Raw genomic sequence first — 18,568 nt, 5'->3', positions numbered from 1 at the left:
ATTAATTTCTCCTCTTACTGATATTCAGCTGGCTTCAACAGACAAAATACTCTCTTACTGGTTCATTCTGGGAAACCAACTGATCTCAGATCTGTTTTGAATACTAATACAGAACCTCAATTCTGATGTCATATGCCACCTATGCCATTCTCCGAATGCTCTGGATATTAGCATGAAAGAGTGTTAAGTCTTAGATAAGTGAAAATGAGATATGAGTGGGCAATCTCATGTTAGCAAGATAGATCAATGATAGGCCACAAAGACTGCTTTAGAGAAAACAAGAAAAGAAGAAAATTAGTAAATCTAATGGTCTGCCTCCTGTCTAGTTTGTGCCGTATTTGAACCCACAGTATTGCACTGCCATCAGTACATTATACTGCTAATATGCACACTGGAGGATGCTCTGAGCAAAATAAAGGGAGATCTTATCCAAGATAAAAGGACTTCAAAAGCCATGGATAGCTGGGTCAAGCAAAAAACAACATCCAAACAATCAGTGAAGAGTGGGGTAAGAGATAATAGCAAGTCCACACTCAGGAAGCAAGTGCTCATGATACAAGTAAGTGTGGGCTTGGAATATAGACAAGGGAGCTGAATCCTACTGAGTCCAAATACAGAAGTATCTTCACTCAAAACAGGAGTTCTGTTGCCTGGGACCCCTATGCCAAGATGAAGTAGAACTCCTCAAGACCATCACTGAAGAGACAGTTGGATAAAAGCTCCTGTGAGTGAGTGTATGTCTTCTCTGGTATGTCATTTTTTGTTGAACTTACCCTGCTGTGACATTTCTGCCTGTAGTCTGTGTAGATCTGGATGTTTAATAAAGTTCTGATCTCTGCCTTTAGACACCAGCTGAAAATCAAGTAAGATATCAGTTGGCTATTTACTGTGTTTCCTGGTCCTTGCCTAATATCGGCACGCCTCTTGCTTTGTGTATCTGTGCTATTTGCAAGCACTCAGTTCCACTCAGTTCCTCCTCTGTGTGTGTGGGAAAGAAAACTAGGCTTTGAACACTTATTTCTAACATACCCACTGTTTCCAAGCTGCATTTCTCTATTCCCCCAAAGCATATTCTGCAGAGAAGCATGTGAGACTGATCTGTTCTTCAGCAGTTCCTGCAAGGTCTAGGGGTGTTCTCTTCAACCCAAAGTCGAGACAGCATTTAGGCCATACAAATCAGTAAGTTTAGGACAATTCCGCTGGAGAATGAGAAGCAGATCTGGAAAACTTACAGTAAAATTCCACTAGCTAATACTTTATTAAGCTGTCCATGGTTCTAATCCATGTAATTTATGAGAAATTACATCATTTGCTTCAGTGACCACTATTTATGTACCTGTCTGGAAGTGAATGATGTTTAGAAGAGGCTTTAAAGTGGTCTATGAAACATACACATAGAAAGGAGACATGTTTCCTGCTGAAAGCTTTGTTAATTTTTCTAAGAGACAGCATTTGGTGTAAGACATGTCAGTGTAAAACCAGAAGTGTATAACATGTCTTACTTAATAACCCAAAACCATGAAGTCTCTCTAAGATAAGCAATGATATCAGTCAAGCTTGGAGGCCACACTTTGGAACCTGGGATGTTGGAAAACTATTCAACAGACACAATTTACCATCCTGTATCCTGATAAGCTATTTACCAGGCCAAGATGCAATCTTTAAAGAGCCTCTAAATGGTACTTGCTAACACTGACTCTGATGTTATGAGATAGGGACAACATAAATACTTTGCACCACAATCCTTCACAGCAAATGGACTTAAAAACACTTGGGGAAAAAATAAAAGTCATGGAAAGACATTCAGACTGAAATGTAGCAACTTTTATCAGTGAAGCCCTCTGCCCATCAATGTCTCATTCTTGTGAAACCAGACATATTCTGAGTCCAAAAAAGGGCCACGATTCTTTGTTAGAATGTTTACGTGGTTTTAGTAATGCAATACATACAGTTTGTATCTTCTTCCTATTACACCTGCAGTTCTGCCTACGATAAATGCATTTCTTAAGACTGTTTAGCATTAAAATCACTTATATTTAGTCCTATTGTTATATAATTAAACATTATCCTATGTTTTTCTTGCCAATTACCATCTCTCTCTGTAGTCCTATGGATAAATTACTTGCAACACATTCAGACTATGAAATGTACACTGAACTTAGCAAAAAGCACACTATATATTACCAGAATTTTATTGACTTTATATATAAATTCTGCAGGAGATACTGTTAGGTACCAAGCCTGTGTTGACAGAGCAAGTAAATATGACGGAAAGGTCTCTTCCAGTCCAAACCACCAGTGACACATAGCCCAATCCTCCCACCACGGGCAGGGACACATTCCACTAGTCTTGGCTGATCAGAACTCTGTCTACCTGATTCTGAATACTTCTTAAGATATCCACAACTTCTCTGAGCAACTTGTTTCACTGTTTCAGCAGCCCCATCATAAAAACCACTTTTAGACCCAATCTAAATAAATCCACTTTAAAACTGTTGCCCTTTTTCCTGCCACTACAGGCTGCAGTGATATGTCTCTCTCAGTCTTCCTCATAAGCCCCCTCTATGTTCTGAAAGGCCACTCAGGTCTCCCTAGAGCCTTTTCCTCTCCAGTCTGAACAATCCCAACTCTCCCAGCCTGTCCTCTTCGGAGAGGTGTTTCATCCCTCTGATGATCTTTGTTGCACTCTGCTGGACTTGCTCCAACATATCTTTCTTAGAGAGTACCCCAAAACTGGATGCAATACTCCAGGTAGGGTCTCAAGAGAGCAGAGGGGCAAAATCACCCCCACTAATCTGCTTTTGATGCACCCCAGGATGCAGGTGGACTTCTGAGCTGCGAGTGCACATTGCTGGCCCATGTTCAAATTTTCATCCACTAGCACACCAAAGTCCATCTCCACTAGGCTGATCTCAACCACCTTCACCTCAACTCAAATGCAGCACCTTCTGCTTGGCCTTGTTGAACTTGGGTCCCACTCCTTGAGCTGTCAGGGTCCCTCTGGATGACATTCCTTCCCCCACTCAACACTCAGCTTGCTGCCTTTGCCTTTAACAAACTCAATCCCACTATCTCATTTATTGATTAAAATACTACGCAGTACTGGTCCCAGACCTCCGAGGGAAACCATCTGTTCCTGGTTTCGACTTGGACACTGAGCTATTGGCTGTAACTCTTTGGATGCAGCCATTCTTATCTGTGTTCTCACCTAGCTTTACTTATGAAGAATATGTAACAGAAATGTGTAACAGAACCCACTACCTATGGACCTGCTCTGTGCCACTCTCCTGTGACTCTATGTAACCAGTATATAAACCAAAAAAATTAGCGTAACAATTACCATTATATGTCACTACCAAATGCAAAAAGAGAAACCCAAGGGGTTTTGAAAATGGACACCCAGAAAAAAACTTTCTCTCAGAACACTTAGATATGAATCTCTTGGCTGTGATCCATTTCACCAGAAGTGCCAATGGAAGAAAGATAAAAATGTAAATTATTCTTAAAGCCAGATATATGATTTGGCTTAGTGGAAGGTAATGAAAGGTATGCTCAAGCTCTGGCTCCTGCAATCCAAATTTTTTAAAAAACACCATGAATACAGAAAATTGGTTAAGCTATTTTCCCCAGTACCTGAAAAGCACCTCAACTGGTTTTGCTAGGAAGAACACATCCAGATATAAGGCTTTCACAGCAGGAGACTGGGTGTCGAACAGAAGAAGACTAGGAAGCTAAAATGCTTGTGTACCTGCTTCCTTCTATTTTCCTTTGGATTAGCATTTTTTTTTTTACAGTACTATGAGGATCCTTACCGTTCATGTTTCTGATCTTTTCCTTGTACTCTGATCCACTTCTGCCTCAGCAATCCCTGCTGTTCAGGGACTTAGAACCCAAAGTTCTGAGCAGCACAGTATTTTCTAAAAAGTGTCTTTCTAAAAGTGTAGTTTACAAGGTATCATCACCAACCTGTTTCATGAATGGCAAAAATCACTGTGAGACATAATGACTAGAAGTAAATAAACATGCCCCCCGACTTCCACACATCTTGGAGAAGCATAAGTTTCATTCGTTTTATTTACTAGACAAGAAGTAGCAGGTTATTTTATTAAAATAAAACTGTATTAAAAAATTGAAATGCATACATTCAAACCACTCGAGCACATTCATCACTGAGTACAGGATCTGAAATTGGAGCTGTTCAATAAAGCAGAAAATGGGTGTGTTCAGGACACTGTCAGCAAAGTACTTTTTCTGTACAGTTCTGTAAGTCATGTAAGTACATCTTCAGGCACGAATTTGGTTTAGGCATTACTTCAGTCTCCAACACTAACTCATTACACAACTGCTGCTGTGACAGAACCACCATAATTATTAAACCAGGTCTTCTAGCACACAAAACTAATATGCTGATTTAAAAAAAAATCACTGGAATAAAAAAATATGGATAATGTATAAAAATAGTATAATTTTAATTTGAAATTGTTTGACCAGTTTTTATGTTATGTTTCTGAAGTGAATTGTAACCATGTGCCTTGTTGAAGGAAAAGAAGGAGGTAGAACCAGCAACACAAATAGTCTATAAATCTGCTTTCTTAGACCTTATTTTATGAAACTGCAACAACAATATTACTTAGACTTTCCTTTCTACCATCAGTTAAAAGGTACCACTGAATAGAGGATTCTGACTTTTTTTCTCTCTCAGATACAGTTTTATATTTATAGTTGAAAACATACTCAAAATCTAATTTTAACCATCTTATATGTGATCAAACCGACAAAGATTTTAACAGCAGCCTTACACATGATCATTGATCAACGTTTAGTCCATTCGTTTAAGCTTGTAACAATTTTTGAAGATATTATGACCTCTGAAAGCTTGAAAGTGATCCACTCTTCCTTGAATGCATTGAAACTTCAAGGTTCATCCAGGTTGTTACTGCTTTGGCAGGATGACCGAACACTGCACCATTGTCTAAAATACAAAGAAACAGGAGATAAATGCTTCTTTTGCCAATGCAGAGAGAATTACTTTTCATTGTAAAGGTCGATTATGTAGCTTACATTTGGGTACAAACATGTGTAAATCCTTTCATGTGCACAGTATCTGCAACTTTTTCCAACACCACTGAAGTCAATATTATTACAAGGAGGGCATACACACACACACAACGAGTTTTCATTACAACTTTTGCAAAGCTATGTGATAGGTTTATTGGTATGGAGAAGAACAACCATATTGCAAAACCACTAGTTTATGAACTTTGGGCTTAGAGACTGCAAATAAAAAATTGTGCAGCATGCTTTCTGTGACTTCTACATGACTTTCCATCAATTCTGAAGTACTGCTATCAAGAACAGAAACTAGACAGATGGCACTGACTGTGAATGAATGAAAGTTATGTAGGGACAGGCAACTATGGCATCAGACACATTCAAGGGCAGTGTCAAGGAAACATTTTCATCTCAGCTTTTGTGAGAAGTTCTTGGCCTGCAAGTACACGTGGATGTAGACCAATGCAACTACAGTTGAAGTGAAACCTTGATGAATTTTCCTCCTCCACTTTACTCACCTGAGCCAATATACTGTGATCACACATGTGCATTCACTGACCAGTATCACTGATGAGATATTTTGTGAGGAAGAAAATTACTCTAAGATATTTACAAGATTAGAGTTCTAAATACATAACTTAGGAATGTAAGTTTCAGTTTGAGATAGACTAGAAAAAATGACTGAAAAAATACTAAGCTTTATGCCCCTCAACTTGTTACCTGTCAAATCACATAAATGTCCAAGTGATTCCCTGAACTGAAATACATCTACAGTTACCTTAACCCAATCTAAACTACCCTAGAGTATTCACTTACCACAACTCTCAAAATACAGCATTATTCCTTGTATCAGAGATCTGACAAATACATTTCTCACAGGCTAGTACAGAAGTTCAAGAAAATGGCAGGTAGTACCAGCAGGTTTCCCCACAGAGCCAATAAATTTACCTAAGGAGCACTCACAAAAAGCTGACACCTTACTACAAGCTGATTTTCCTACAGCCACTGTAAAAAAAAAACCTCAGCTCTAACAGGACATTCCTTTTACCATTATAGTGCAGATTTTCTCCTGATACTCATGGGGTTGACCCTTATTGTAATATAATAAAGGTACAGAGCTCAACTCCCAGTTATGATGAACTGAAATTCTTTTCAACAGGACAGTTTTTTCCTAACTCATATTTGTCTTAGCAAAGATTAAAAAAAGCCTTGAAACATATGAAATTGTCTGCTGCCACCAATTCATTTACTGCATGGACAATGAGCCCACGCTTTACATGATAAGTTTTTGTTATCAATGCTTTGGCTGCAGTTCTTGCTGTCTTTGACATCTCTTTCAATTGTCAACTATGGATAAGCTTCCATTGTCCTGAAAGCACCCCTAACATACCTGCACTTCCATCTGGGTTCTCTCTTTGCAACTTGTTTCTGCTTCCAACCCTTGATTGCTGCACTTTTGCACATTTTTGCATTTCGCACTGTTTCCTGTTCCTTTCTGTGGATCAAAATGCTGCCCTTAAAGACCTGCCAAATTTCTGGATCTCCTTGACTCTTCAGAGCTGTCTCCTATGAGACTATACATACTAATTCATTGATTGAAAACAAGGATGCTCATCTGAACTCCAGCAACTGTACTGTTAGTTGCCTTACTTGCTCCTCATAGGATGTGGAATGACACAATTTCATGAAGATTACAGCAACAACTGTCAGTAATTATCACCTCACTAAACAACTCTTCTCAGTTAACAGCATATCCAGCTGTATATCACCCACGACTGACCAGCCTGTCCAGAAATTTCCTTGACACCAATCAGAAATCACTTGGACCATTGTGATCAAAAGCATCATCTGTGTTTCCTGACACATGACATACATGTGGTCATACCCTGTTCTGAAAGAGTGAGGGCTTTAACCTGACACTGGAAAATTATCTCTTTACAGCAAGAAAGCCACAAATTACTGGCCTAAAGACATCTTAGACAGTTAAAAAATAGTAACTTTCAAAGTACACTTACAGTCACTGACATATCAACGATTAAATGATACAGTAAAGAGAAGTGATGGCAAGCAGCCTATCCTTTATCCAAAAAAACAGCCCTTGGACATTTTGTTTCAACACCAAAGTCTTTTCTTAAAATTACAGTGAGATTCAGAGGTGGCACCACTGGCATGTGTGCTGACCTGTGATTAATACTTCTACAGAAGGAGACAGAAAAAAAAAGGTGGGCAGAGACTGACAGCACATTTTCTCTTGCCAGGTGAAGTTCCTCCTGTCAAAGCAGACAGATTACAGCTCTTGGAGAAGAAAAGCTGTGTCTGTGTAGAGCTTTACTGTTTCACAAGCTTCCCCAACACTAAATCAGACATTTGCCCATTTGATATGCACAGCTGTGGCTTGGATATATTCTGTCACTGACAGGAGTGTACCAGCTGCAGTCTTACTCAGCTTGCTCCTTGTCTGTGCTCCTTTACATATTTCTACAGCGCAAGCAAGAGCTGCCTTCAAGCTCTAGGAAAAGAGCTCCAAAACAGTCCATCATCTGGCCTTTAAAACTCACACTATAAAATATAATGAAGTACAGTACAAGACAATAGATTTAAAAAACTCTTTATGGTTCAATTACATACTTGTACAGAGACAGATACACAAATCTTTCTCTTTCATTTCCGGCAAAATTGCCTCATTCATTAACACCAGTCCTTCCTCTGCTTCATCACCACTGAATTGCCCAAACAGGAATATCTGTAGCCTTTGCTGATGTACCTATGTAAAATTAAAGGAAGCCTCCAAAGCCTTTGGAGCTTCAGATTTCTCACTATTCCAGAGTTCTTGTTCTTTCAAGTCATTAACCCTTGTGGCTCCTACTTTCTTGACACAAAATTTCAATCCCCACTGCCTGTTTCCAGCTTTTCCAGTGCCTTCAGATCAACTCTTTTTCTCAGTATACTATCACTCAAACCTGCCTGCAAAGAACATAAATACCTAAGAATTGAAGGTGAAACGATTTCATTATTCATCATTGATATGAGGCAGTAGATAATTAAGAGTAAAAGAGTTAGAAGCAACATTTACGACTGAGTGACCCTTCCTCTGGTGCATCACATTTTCTTCTTTCAGTACTTAGGGGTCTGAACTGGAAGAAGCACTTGACAATGAACTGAAAGAACAGCTGGCATTCATTGAAGGGGAATATTGCAAAGGTAGTGCCAGCTCTCTTTCACTCCCAATGAAGATTCAAGACAATTATGAAAAGGAACACAGGAGGAACTGCTCACTGAAGTATGCCTGCCAGAAACCAAGGCAGATTCATCAGTACTTAAGCAGCATAATATAATTCAGAACCATTTCCTTTCATGCCAGTATGAAAAAAAAAGTGCCTGAGGAATATCTAGCATATTATTTGTTTATATCCATATGAATATCTAGCATATTATTTATTTATAATTTCATATTATTTGTTCAAACTCTGAGTTTGCTCTATAGCTAGGTATCTGTATTCAAAAACGTAGTTCCATTCTCTGAAAATGTTTTCTGTGGATTAGAGGCAAGAAGCAATAGTGATTTTGGTGCCTCCCTTATCATCCAATGATACAACTTCCTAAAGAATGCAAAAGGGAAAGCAAAAAGTCAATTACCTCTCTCATATGTACAGAGGAAACATTAAAATAACTGTTTCAGATAACCAGGTGAGGCAGATTCATTCAAGCACTCTTAAAGAAAAGTAGGTTTTCACTAAAGAATTAGCAAAAGACTAATTTCAATATTTTGGGTTAGAATTCTACAAATCTGACCTGGTCATTTATGCTTGAGAAGTGGCTGAGGTGCATTTTACTGAATATATCTTCCCTTCATGACACTGACTAAACTAGAGATGAGAATCACTGATATGACATATAGAGTATGCGTGACCTGGTTTTGGTAGCAAGGGTCTATGGGGTGGCCTCTGTGAGAACCTGCTGGAAGCTTCTTCCATGCCCAGCACAGCCAATCTGTGGTGTCTCCAAAGATGGACATGCTGCTGGCCAAGGCTGGGTCAATTAGAAATGATGGTAATGCCTCTAATGCACTAAGAAGAATTCAAAACTAAAAGGGGTTGTGTAGTTGTAATTGCAGCCAGAGAAGAGTGGAGTGAGAACATGTGCAGACACCAAGAAAACTGTGAGAACTCTGCAGACACCGAGGTCAGCGCAGAAGGAGGGGCAGGCGGTGCTCCAGGCACTGGAACCATGATTCCCCTGCAGGCTGTGGTGCAGCCCACTGTGAAGGAGCTGTGCACCTGCAGTCCATTAGAAAATCTGGTAATGCCTCTATGATAACACGTTTAACAAAACCATGGGAACTCTCTTTTTCTTCATCTGCTTGGGGTCAGGGGGCCATCAGTCCCCTTCCCAGTGGGGCCACCGGACCATGCTGCGAGGGGCCATCCTGGCGCTGAGAGCGGCCCTGCAGCTGAGACCTGGAGCAGCCAGGGCCAGGAGCGGCCACACAGCTGCTGCCATCTTGGCACAGCCAGCAATGGACTTTGCCTGCCTGGCCATGTCTAGCATGCCACACTGCAAACAGAAGGGCAGAAGCAGTGGCAGCAGCCTCTTCTTTTTGGCACCTGAGCAAAGAGAGGCACTAAGTGGAGCCGGTGCCGTGGTGGCCAGCATGGCCCGCATGGCACCAGTGGGGATCCCATGATTAGCAGCGAGAGGCATGGCAAGCAATTCCCTGATGCAGAGCCCAGTCAAAATCAATCTTTCAGCACTGCAGAACTCTTTAACAACTTTTCAAGTTGTTCTCACTTGAGAACAAACAAACCTATGAACACCAATTCTCTCCCGAGTCAGAGAAAAAATGAAGACATGTGAGGAGAACAACATGGCGACACTGAGGTCGGTGAAAGGGAGGGAAGGAGAGGCGGAGGTGCTCCAGATGTCAGAGCTGAGATTCTTCTGCAAGCTGTGGTGAGGACTATAATACAACAAACTGCTTCCCTGTAATTCATGAAGCGCATGGGGGATGCACAATTCACCCACAGCTCGTGAGAAAAATGTGCTCGCACTGGAGAGTGTAGATGCTGAAAAGCTGTGATCTGGTAACAGGCTTGAACAGAGAGAGAGAACCCTTACTTCCAGAGGTAGAGGAAGAGGAGGCTTGCTTCCAAACTATAGCAGCTCATCCTTAAAAGACTATACTCTATGAACTAAAATAGCCCACGAAAAACAGTTGTGGGAAAACTGTTTGCCCTTGGGAGAGACTCAGGTTGCAGCAGATTGGGCAGGACTGCTGCTCGTGAAAATTAGAACGACGCTGGAGAAGTTCACAGAAAACTCTCCTGTGAGAAAGACCCCATGGCATGGCAAAAGACTACCCTCCCTAAGCAAACTGAAGATTTTTAGAGATGGCAAACTCTAAAACTAAAACCCCCATGTTTTGTCGCTCTTTGCTGTCAATGGGAATGAAAGAAGGGCTGGGGGAGGGGAGGAAAGGTATTCTAAAGGTTTTAGTTCTCATTATCCCCTTTTAATTCTGTTAATAATTTTTTTCTTTACACTTTTAAAAGTTTTGAGTCTGTTTTGCCCTTAGAGTTGTTTTCTCCTAATCCTTATCTCACCCCATGAACCTTTTAATTTCTTTTTCTTTCCCTCTCATCTGCTCAACTACAGCAGAGAAGAATGAGTGAATGATTTTTCACGGGTGCACTGGCATTTGGCCAGTGTCAAAATTGCAACATTTTTGGTGGAGAATGCAGGAAAACATGACAACTTTGAGATAGGGATATTAACTGGGAGAAATAATGGGCAAAACAAGTATTAAATCACAAAATTAAATAGAATGATAGTGGGGAATTTGTATTGTAATTGTAGTGAAAATCTAGGGGTGAATTTTTTGTGTAATCTGTCTTTTTGGTTCTGTGTAATGACTGTACCTTAGATTAAGTGTAGAGTATTTTTTCTTCTGTTTAGTTCAGTAGTTTTGAGTTTTCTAACTAAAGATTATATGTTGAGTGTAATTTTGAAAATAATTTTGAAATATTCATAGATGCCAGGGGTGGAATTATCCTGCTCTGGTTTTGTCAGTTATAATATAATTTTGTCATTATATTCAATCAATATCTCTAAGCTGAGCTTGTTTTGCTCGTGACAGTATTTGATGAATTATCTCTCCTTATCTCAACCCAGTCAAAAAAAGCTTGTTGAGAAGCTGCATAGACATCCAAACTGTTTTAACACTGTTTTCCCCCTCTTCGGTATATCCACAAATGAATCTCAAGCATGCCTGTGAAATACAGATGATAAAAAACACAAGAAAACCTTGTCTAAGAAAAATTCTCCTTAAGAACTCCCTTGCCAAAATATTTTGAAATATTTTTCTTTTCCCTTTTTTTTTAATGCAACTTAGACTTAAAATCTATGGAGAACACAATTCTAGTAATTTCAAATTGGTTATTACCCATACCTTTTAAGACTCTTCCTGTTCTACATATTAAAGTGAGCATAATATTTTTGGTTTGCTTCAGTCTCTTCCACTTGATTCTTCTTTATGCTAAGATCCAAGATCAGAGTTTCACTTGGATACTCACATATATTTGTATCTTACTTTGTAGCTCATTTATTTGTATCTTATGAACATCTTATAGTTGATGTCTCACTTCATCAACCATATAAAGCTATCTGTTTTTTTAACCTTTTCTAAAACTTCTTGTAAAACTGAAGCTAGATCTTGGCAACAAAACTTGCAAGAATCGTGTAGAATCTGTCCGCCCTTCTTGAATGAATTTGGTTTCTTGAAGCGTTTACTCTGAAACAAGTTGATTTAAGCAAAATCATCCTGTAACTTATACCTGTGCTGTGTGTGCACACACATACGCTGTCCCTGGTACTCATCAGCTTCATTCATATACTTACTTTCAGAGTGTGCAGGGTGCTGGTCCATTCCATGGAGCCTATCTGAGGTATGGCAGTAAGCAGTATGCTTGTAGCCTTATTTGCATTCCCTTTCAGCGTCTTTAAAACTTTATCCACTGAAACCTAGAAATACAATACACCTGAGTGGTGTCTCTCAATTTGGATGGCACACATTTTAAACACACAAATAAATTTAACTCAGAAGTGCAAAAGCGAAGCCTTAGAATATCAGTCTTTTTAGATAGTGCAAATGGTTTTTTTTCCTCTGTGTGTGTATGGTTGTGTTTGTTGTGTATTGCAAACAAATAGGAGAACTAAATCACATACATTGCTTTGCACAGAGCTGCAAAAGGAAAATCACCAATTGCAGTCACAAAGAAGACAAGTCGCACAGCATTCATGAGCTTCATACTCACAGACCCCCTGATTCAGAAAACAGGAAACAAAAGGTTTGCTACTAGTGAGGCAGGTTCATGAAAATGAATGTAATAGCAACAACTGACCCTATTTTTACTTATGCAATAATTAATCAAGAATAACTCAGGGATTCTAATGTAATTAAGAACAGATTTAGTACAGTATGTCATCTCTGATCAAAACCAACACATTCTCATCCAAATCCCTTAGGGCAACACCAGAGGAAAAAAGTTTCACTCACAGCTTCTTCATGTTCCTTCCAGCAGTCATAATCTGTTGCCATGGCAATACTAGCATAACTCATTCCAGCTTCCTTTGCAAGAATCACTTCAGGCACTGTAGTCATGTTGATAACATCAGCTCCCCAACTGCGAAACACACAGCTTTCTGCACGAGAGCTGAAACGTGGGCCTTCAATTGTGATCATTGTCCCCTTGGAGTGGCACTGGAGGCCCAGCTTCTTGGCAGTCTCAATAAGAACCTGCAAAACATGCCAATGTCAAAGAAAGGAAATAATTCCTTTCGTGCACTGCCTTTGCATTCCATCACAAACTTGCACACAAAAGAAGTTAGCTTTATACAGAGTAGTCATATTTCATATGACTACAGTTGTCCAAAACCAAAGATGAGTTTTGTTTTCTTCATCCAACAAGAAAAATTAATAGTCCTACCAATAGGGATGAACTTAAATTCATCTGATTTTGTTAGTATCAGTTGGATCACTGCTTTCAATGCAGACCAAGAAGACTGAAACAGCATTTTTTGCACATTTAGACCGTGCCTACATTGCAGGCAGAACTGCAGGTAAAAGCATTCCACTGAGCACTACATTATCACATGGTGGAGCTGAGCCAGTGAAAACAGTAGTAAGAAATTTCTATTTTGAAAGTAAAGCTTTACAAGCAGATACTTCAAAGGGCACCCTAAGAATCTGTATAGAAATTATTACCACATTTTCCCACACCAGTGGCTGAGCTGTATACTGGACATATAGCATGCAGGCTGTTGGGGGTTAGCTTTCTTCGCTTTTGCTCCTTTTTACTTACAGAATTTTTCCCATAAGCTGCTAGGAAACTTTAACGACTAAGTACCTAAGGAAAAACAGGGTACTAAAGAAAACCAGAAGAAGCTCAGGGGAGTGGGGCAGGTAAAGGAGGGCTGGGGCAGCTGCTAGCTCTCCTGCTCTGAGACTTTGCTCTGTGGCTTCAGAGGAGGATGGTCTGAACTGCTGCTTTGGGAAGGGAATTTACTGCTGTTGCTGGAGCCCAGCTCAGTCCTGGGTTTCTGCAGTGGGCTCAGAGTTCTGCTGGGGCCCCGGGATCAGCTGCCATGGGGTTTGTGGAGCAAAGCCTCTCCTCCATCCCTTCCCGCCCGGGCCCAGCCGCCATTGCCGCGCGCTCCCCGAGCCCGCGCCACAGCGTCCCCTGCAGGCGCAGGGGAGTCACCGCCCCCACCCCGCCCCGCCCCGCGGGAGCAGCAGCGCCCCTGCCGGCCGCGCCCGGAACCGCAGCAGAGCGGAAAGCGCCCGCGCCAGGACGCTGTCCCTGGGCTCCAGGTTCTGTTCATTGCTGACGCTCTACTTGCTGCTCTTTTATTCTCCTTGTAATACACACTGTTAAAGAGCTGTTAGTCCTGCTCCTGTATCTTTGCCTGAGAGGCCCTTAATTTCAAACTCAGAATAATTCAGAGGGAGGGTGTTTACATCCTCCATTCCAAGTGAGGTTCCTGCCTTCCCTAGTAGACACCTGTCTTTCAAACTGAGACAACTTCCCATCAGTTTTTTAGTTCTAATGAGAACCTCATACATGGCAAAATAATCCTGACTTTCTATCTTGGTAATCGGCCTGGATAATGCCAGTTGATACAGTTGGAATATGAGGATACTGGCCTAGATAAATGGAACTAGGATGTCCATCACTGTCCTGAGTAGGAAAGTGAAAGGAACCACAATAACATCTATTTAAAATGGCCATCAACAAAAAAATAAAAGATGGAAAAGAAAGCAAAAGCATTTCCAAAAATTGTGGTAGGCCAGGAGGGATCTGACATAACCACAGGTGAGCAGTATCTTTCTGAAACTCTTTATGAAGTTCCAGCTTTACTGCCTATAGCATGTTGTGTTGAGCCTCAGTTTCTAAAAACAGCAATAGCCAAGATACCCTGTATTATTCAAAATTTCTGAGAGGAAGAGATAAACTCCATTTAGATTCTCATTTAACTTACAGTGCATAAACCAACTAGACCAGATCACTTTAATGTATTTGCACAAATGCAATATAATATGAAGGTTTCAGATGTTTTGTTGCAAAATTCCTTAAATATGTTACATCCAGAATTTTGGCTTTTTTTATTATTATTGCACTTATCTATGAAATTCCTCTGAAGTGGGATAAACTGGGCTGAAATGATCCCAACAATTTTCAGACACAGTTTCAGGAAAAAAAAATTATATCACTTTTATCTGGTATTTTCTAAGTGAAGTGAAGTGAAAATACTCCTCCTCATTCTCACAAAGTGCTCAAAATCCACATGTTTTTAAAAACATCTCTCAAGCTGATTAGAATGCACAGGCTAATGAGATAATGATCACATGTGAGACTGGGAAGTACCTAAATGTTTTTTCTCTGCTTGAAAAGGCACATTTATCTGCTGGCTTTTCAAAAAATGTAAAATCCAAATAAAATCTCTACCTAGGTAACAACCAAAAGAAAACTTTCCTGCAGTCTCAGGAAATGCCTTATGTATGAGTACTTACTGTTTTAAAAAAAATGACAATGTGAAGTACTGCCAATCACCAAAGTAATAACACTTTTTAATCCATTTCTTAAACTCCCTGCATCTACTGCAGCATAACATCATGCTTGCAGTAAAAAAATAACTAAATACCAACTAATCTTTGGTAAGAGCATGTAGCTGGGCTCTTTTTGCAAGAAAAAAATGAAGTATTTTGCATAATTTACTGCTCATTGAAAGAAGGGCAAAAGCATGGACATGTGTAATATGCCTTGGTTTGTTTCTTCATGAGACTTAAAATATCTTTAGCTCATTGTAAAACAACTTGATTCCCAATGTGGACATCTCTAAACCACAGTGTGGCCAATTAACAAAAATAGCACGTAATGACACTGAATTGGTGACAAAAGCAGCCTAGCTCAGTAGTCCAAATGTTTGTACATGCTCTGGTTATTTGTGCCACCTGCTTCACAATTCAGCTTTGTCTTGATTGCAGAGAGCAGATGAATATGACTGATTCTGTAAGTACTCCTGTTTCTCTGAAGAATGTATCTCCTTGCAGCTACATATTAGAGCATCCCACAACACCACAAAATACGCAGTTCAGTCTTCACCTTCCTTTTCCCTCAACTCTAGGAATACGCTAAGGTGACATATTTAATCAGACAGACTCCTCCCAGAAGCTTATAAAGGTGCTGAAAAATAGAGAAGTGTTTCACACTGTAGTCTGAGAAGCCTGAAAATCTTGAAGTGACACAATTGAGAGCAACAACTAAGAATAAATGGCAAATACAATTTGGCTTGTTTCAGTGGTTAACATCCTAAGCCTTGACTCTCCACCACCACCCACCTCTACAATACACAAAAGCACAAATGCAATACTGTAATTTTTGTGAAAGCACTACTTGTTTAAATATTTGAGTATGTAGAGTGCCTCTACCATAGGTGCAGCTTTATTCAGAAAAAAATAGAACTAATTTCTAATTCTAACTGCTTTGTTCACTTCATGACTTTCTTGGCTGGTTATTTGATTAAAATAAAGGTCTTCTGTCCTGTTATTAAGACTCTATGAAAATATGTTGCCAACTGACTTAAGATGACAGACACAAGATCTTTTATTTCCCATGCTTTCTAAATGTTACATTTGTCCTTAATACCATGGTGTATCTGAGAAAGAGGACAAAGAGGTGCGTATTGCCTCTGTATTCTAAGAATGCACAATTAGACTAATATATCACAAATAAGTGCCATAAACACAACATTTCTTAATACTATTACAGAATTCACTAACCTCTCTGGTTTTGGTGCAGAAAGGCTCAGCCATTGGAATATGACATACTCCTAAGAGAGTGGAATGCTGACCATCATATAAAGTACAATGTCTTTTAGTTGTCCTAGAAAAGCAGAAAACTTGCTTAGAGAGAACAGAAAGAGAAAGCAACAAATTGATACAAACCAAAAAACACAGCATCCCTGGGAGTGGAAGAAAAAATCAGGATGATATTAGTGACCACCAGTAATCCTATTCTGCCTCTGCACAAACCTTTGCGAATAGAGCTGGAGACTATAAAACTGTTACTCCACTAGTCCACTGTCAATTAATTATGAAAATCTTTTGTTAACCAAGACAGTGAAATGCTGATTTGTTCCTAAATGACACAAACAGCCCTATTGTGATGTGATTCTACCGCAAAACAACCAGCTAAATTATTAGTCAGGCATGTAACCTCTGGAAAAACTTGTAAGTAATCATTAAGAAAGGGAAGAAATAAAATCTCAACTACCACAAAGCTAGTCAAAATAGAACTTGTTTGTATCACTGCATTCCTATATCCCAAAGGATAGGAATTTACAGAAACGGCTTTTAGCATGAAGGAAATGTAAATTCCACTAGGAAAAAACCTTGGAACAGGATGTTCTGAGAACTTCATATTCTCAGAAAGATCACACACACAAGCAGTGCCAGCTTTCAAGTAAAAGAATCCTTTTTCTCTCTTCTTGCAATGGATGGAAATGGTCAAGCGTTGAAATTACCATTCAGCACGCCATTTTGGAACACATGGAACTCCTACCCACTACCAGTTTACCCTCAAAAGCACTGCCTCAAGCTAATCCACCCAACTGGATGGTGCAAACCATCTGGAATAATGTTCTCAGACACTCCCTTCTTCCCTGCAGTATGTCACATACTCTGCTTTACAGGAGAAAATAAAGACAATAGCCAAATTCAATCTGCAGTTGGAATACAAAGTATCTGCTGGTAATACTTTTTATAACAGCTCCAGAGTAAAGTCACTAGGAAATATTTAAAAGAAACTTTTAAATACAATTTATATGTTAGAGGTTTGGACAAAAAAACCGCATCAAAAATGCATCAATAGGATGCACTAAGAATGAAAGTACTGCCAAAGACCAATTCTTAAGAATGAGATTATAAAACAGGAAAGAGATGGACAAATTAAAAACATCTGGAAAATGTGATACAGCTGTTAAAATCAGTTGAAACACTAAAATTAATTCTTCCTTTATGGGATACTGAAAAGCTGCAAATAGAATATATGTGATTTTTCACACTTTTCTATTTTGTCTGCTAATGAATTATTTAGAGTTGGAGGAAATGGTAAAAGCCACAATCCATTTCCTGAATTATGGTATTTCAGATGCTGTTAGCCAGGCACTTTCAATAAGAAAAGCCCAAGGAAAGATCTCATATGCATAAATATTAATATCTGACTTTCAGATACTCTGTGTTATTTGAAGAGAATGGCCACATCATTACGTGGCCTCATAAAGAAATCCCACTACGTTTTGCATAATTCATACAAACTGTATGGGAATAAGTAACAACAGTAAGTTCTATAATGCTTTGAGTAATAGACCACATGTGTTCACACTTAGATAATTTCTCTTCTCCATCTGCTGTAGTTTAAACCCACCTGGAAATTAAACCCCATTAAGCCCCTGTACCTGCAGCAACAGTTGCACTTTTAATCTGACAAAAAGGTGGCTTTTGCTCCTTCATCTTGGTTTTATCACAGTAATGCAGGACTTTCTGGCAATTCTCACTGTGACTGATTGTAGGAAGCAAAATACAACACAAACAAATAAACAAACCAGTAATTTCCATCTGTGACAAACAGCCCTCTACCATTTCCATCATCACCTTCATTCTTCTTCCAGTAGTGTTGAATTATCAAACTACTGGTAATTAAAGAACAAAATGTAAATTCAGAGTGACATAAGCATATAAAAAGCAGACTCAGCATGCTCAGCAACTTCAGGGACACTGGAAGAAAATTCTACAAAAAAATGTACAAGGTGTGACAATACTGCAGTAATTGTAGTTATGTTTGTGACACAGAGAACAAAAACAGTAAAACTGGCAGCTGTTACAGGAAGCTGTTTTCTGCATCTCCCCAGCTGAGCTCAGTCATTCAAGTAAGTAGTTATTGTCTTGCTCTTTTCTTCCTAG

At 39.5% G+C, this 18,568-nt stretch overlaps 1 protein-coding gene across 1 annotated transcript in view; it reads right to left on the bottom strand.

Annotated features, from left to right (window-relative positions):
* Positions 1 to 4,056: 4,056 nt before the first annotated feature.
* LOC121332699 (methylthioadenosine phosphorylase) overlaps positions 4,057 to 18,568 on the bottom strand; it is a 33,062-nt gene continuing 18,550 nt past the window's right edge. Inside the window, exons 5-8 of the mRNA XM_041398396.1 lie at positions 16,388 to 16,490; positions 12,605 to 12,844; positions 11,947 to 12,069; positions 4,057 to 4,972 (exon numbers count right to left, since the gene is read on the bottom strand). Coding sequence (XP_041254330.1) covers positions 4,934 to 4,972; positions 11,947 to 12,069; positions 12,605 to 12,844; positions 16,388 to 16,490 — 505 coding nt within the window. The 3' untranslated portion in view covers positions 4,057 to 4,933. The remainder of the gene's footprint in view (positions 4,973 to 11,946; positions 12,070 to 12,604; positions 12,845 to 16,387; positions 16,491 to 18,568) is intronic.

This window comes from Onychostruthus taczanowskii, unplaced genomic scaffold (genome assembly GCF_017590055.1).
Source record: "Onychostruthus taczanowskii isolate IOZ18803 unplaced genomic scaffold, ASM1759005v1 scaffold145, whole genome shotgun sequence".
NCBI lineage: Eukaryota > Metazoa > Chordata > Aves > Passeriformes > Passeridae > Onychostruthus > Onychostruthus taczanowskii.
This window is presented reverse-complemented; position numbering and strand designations above follow the sequence as displayed.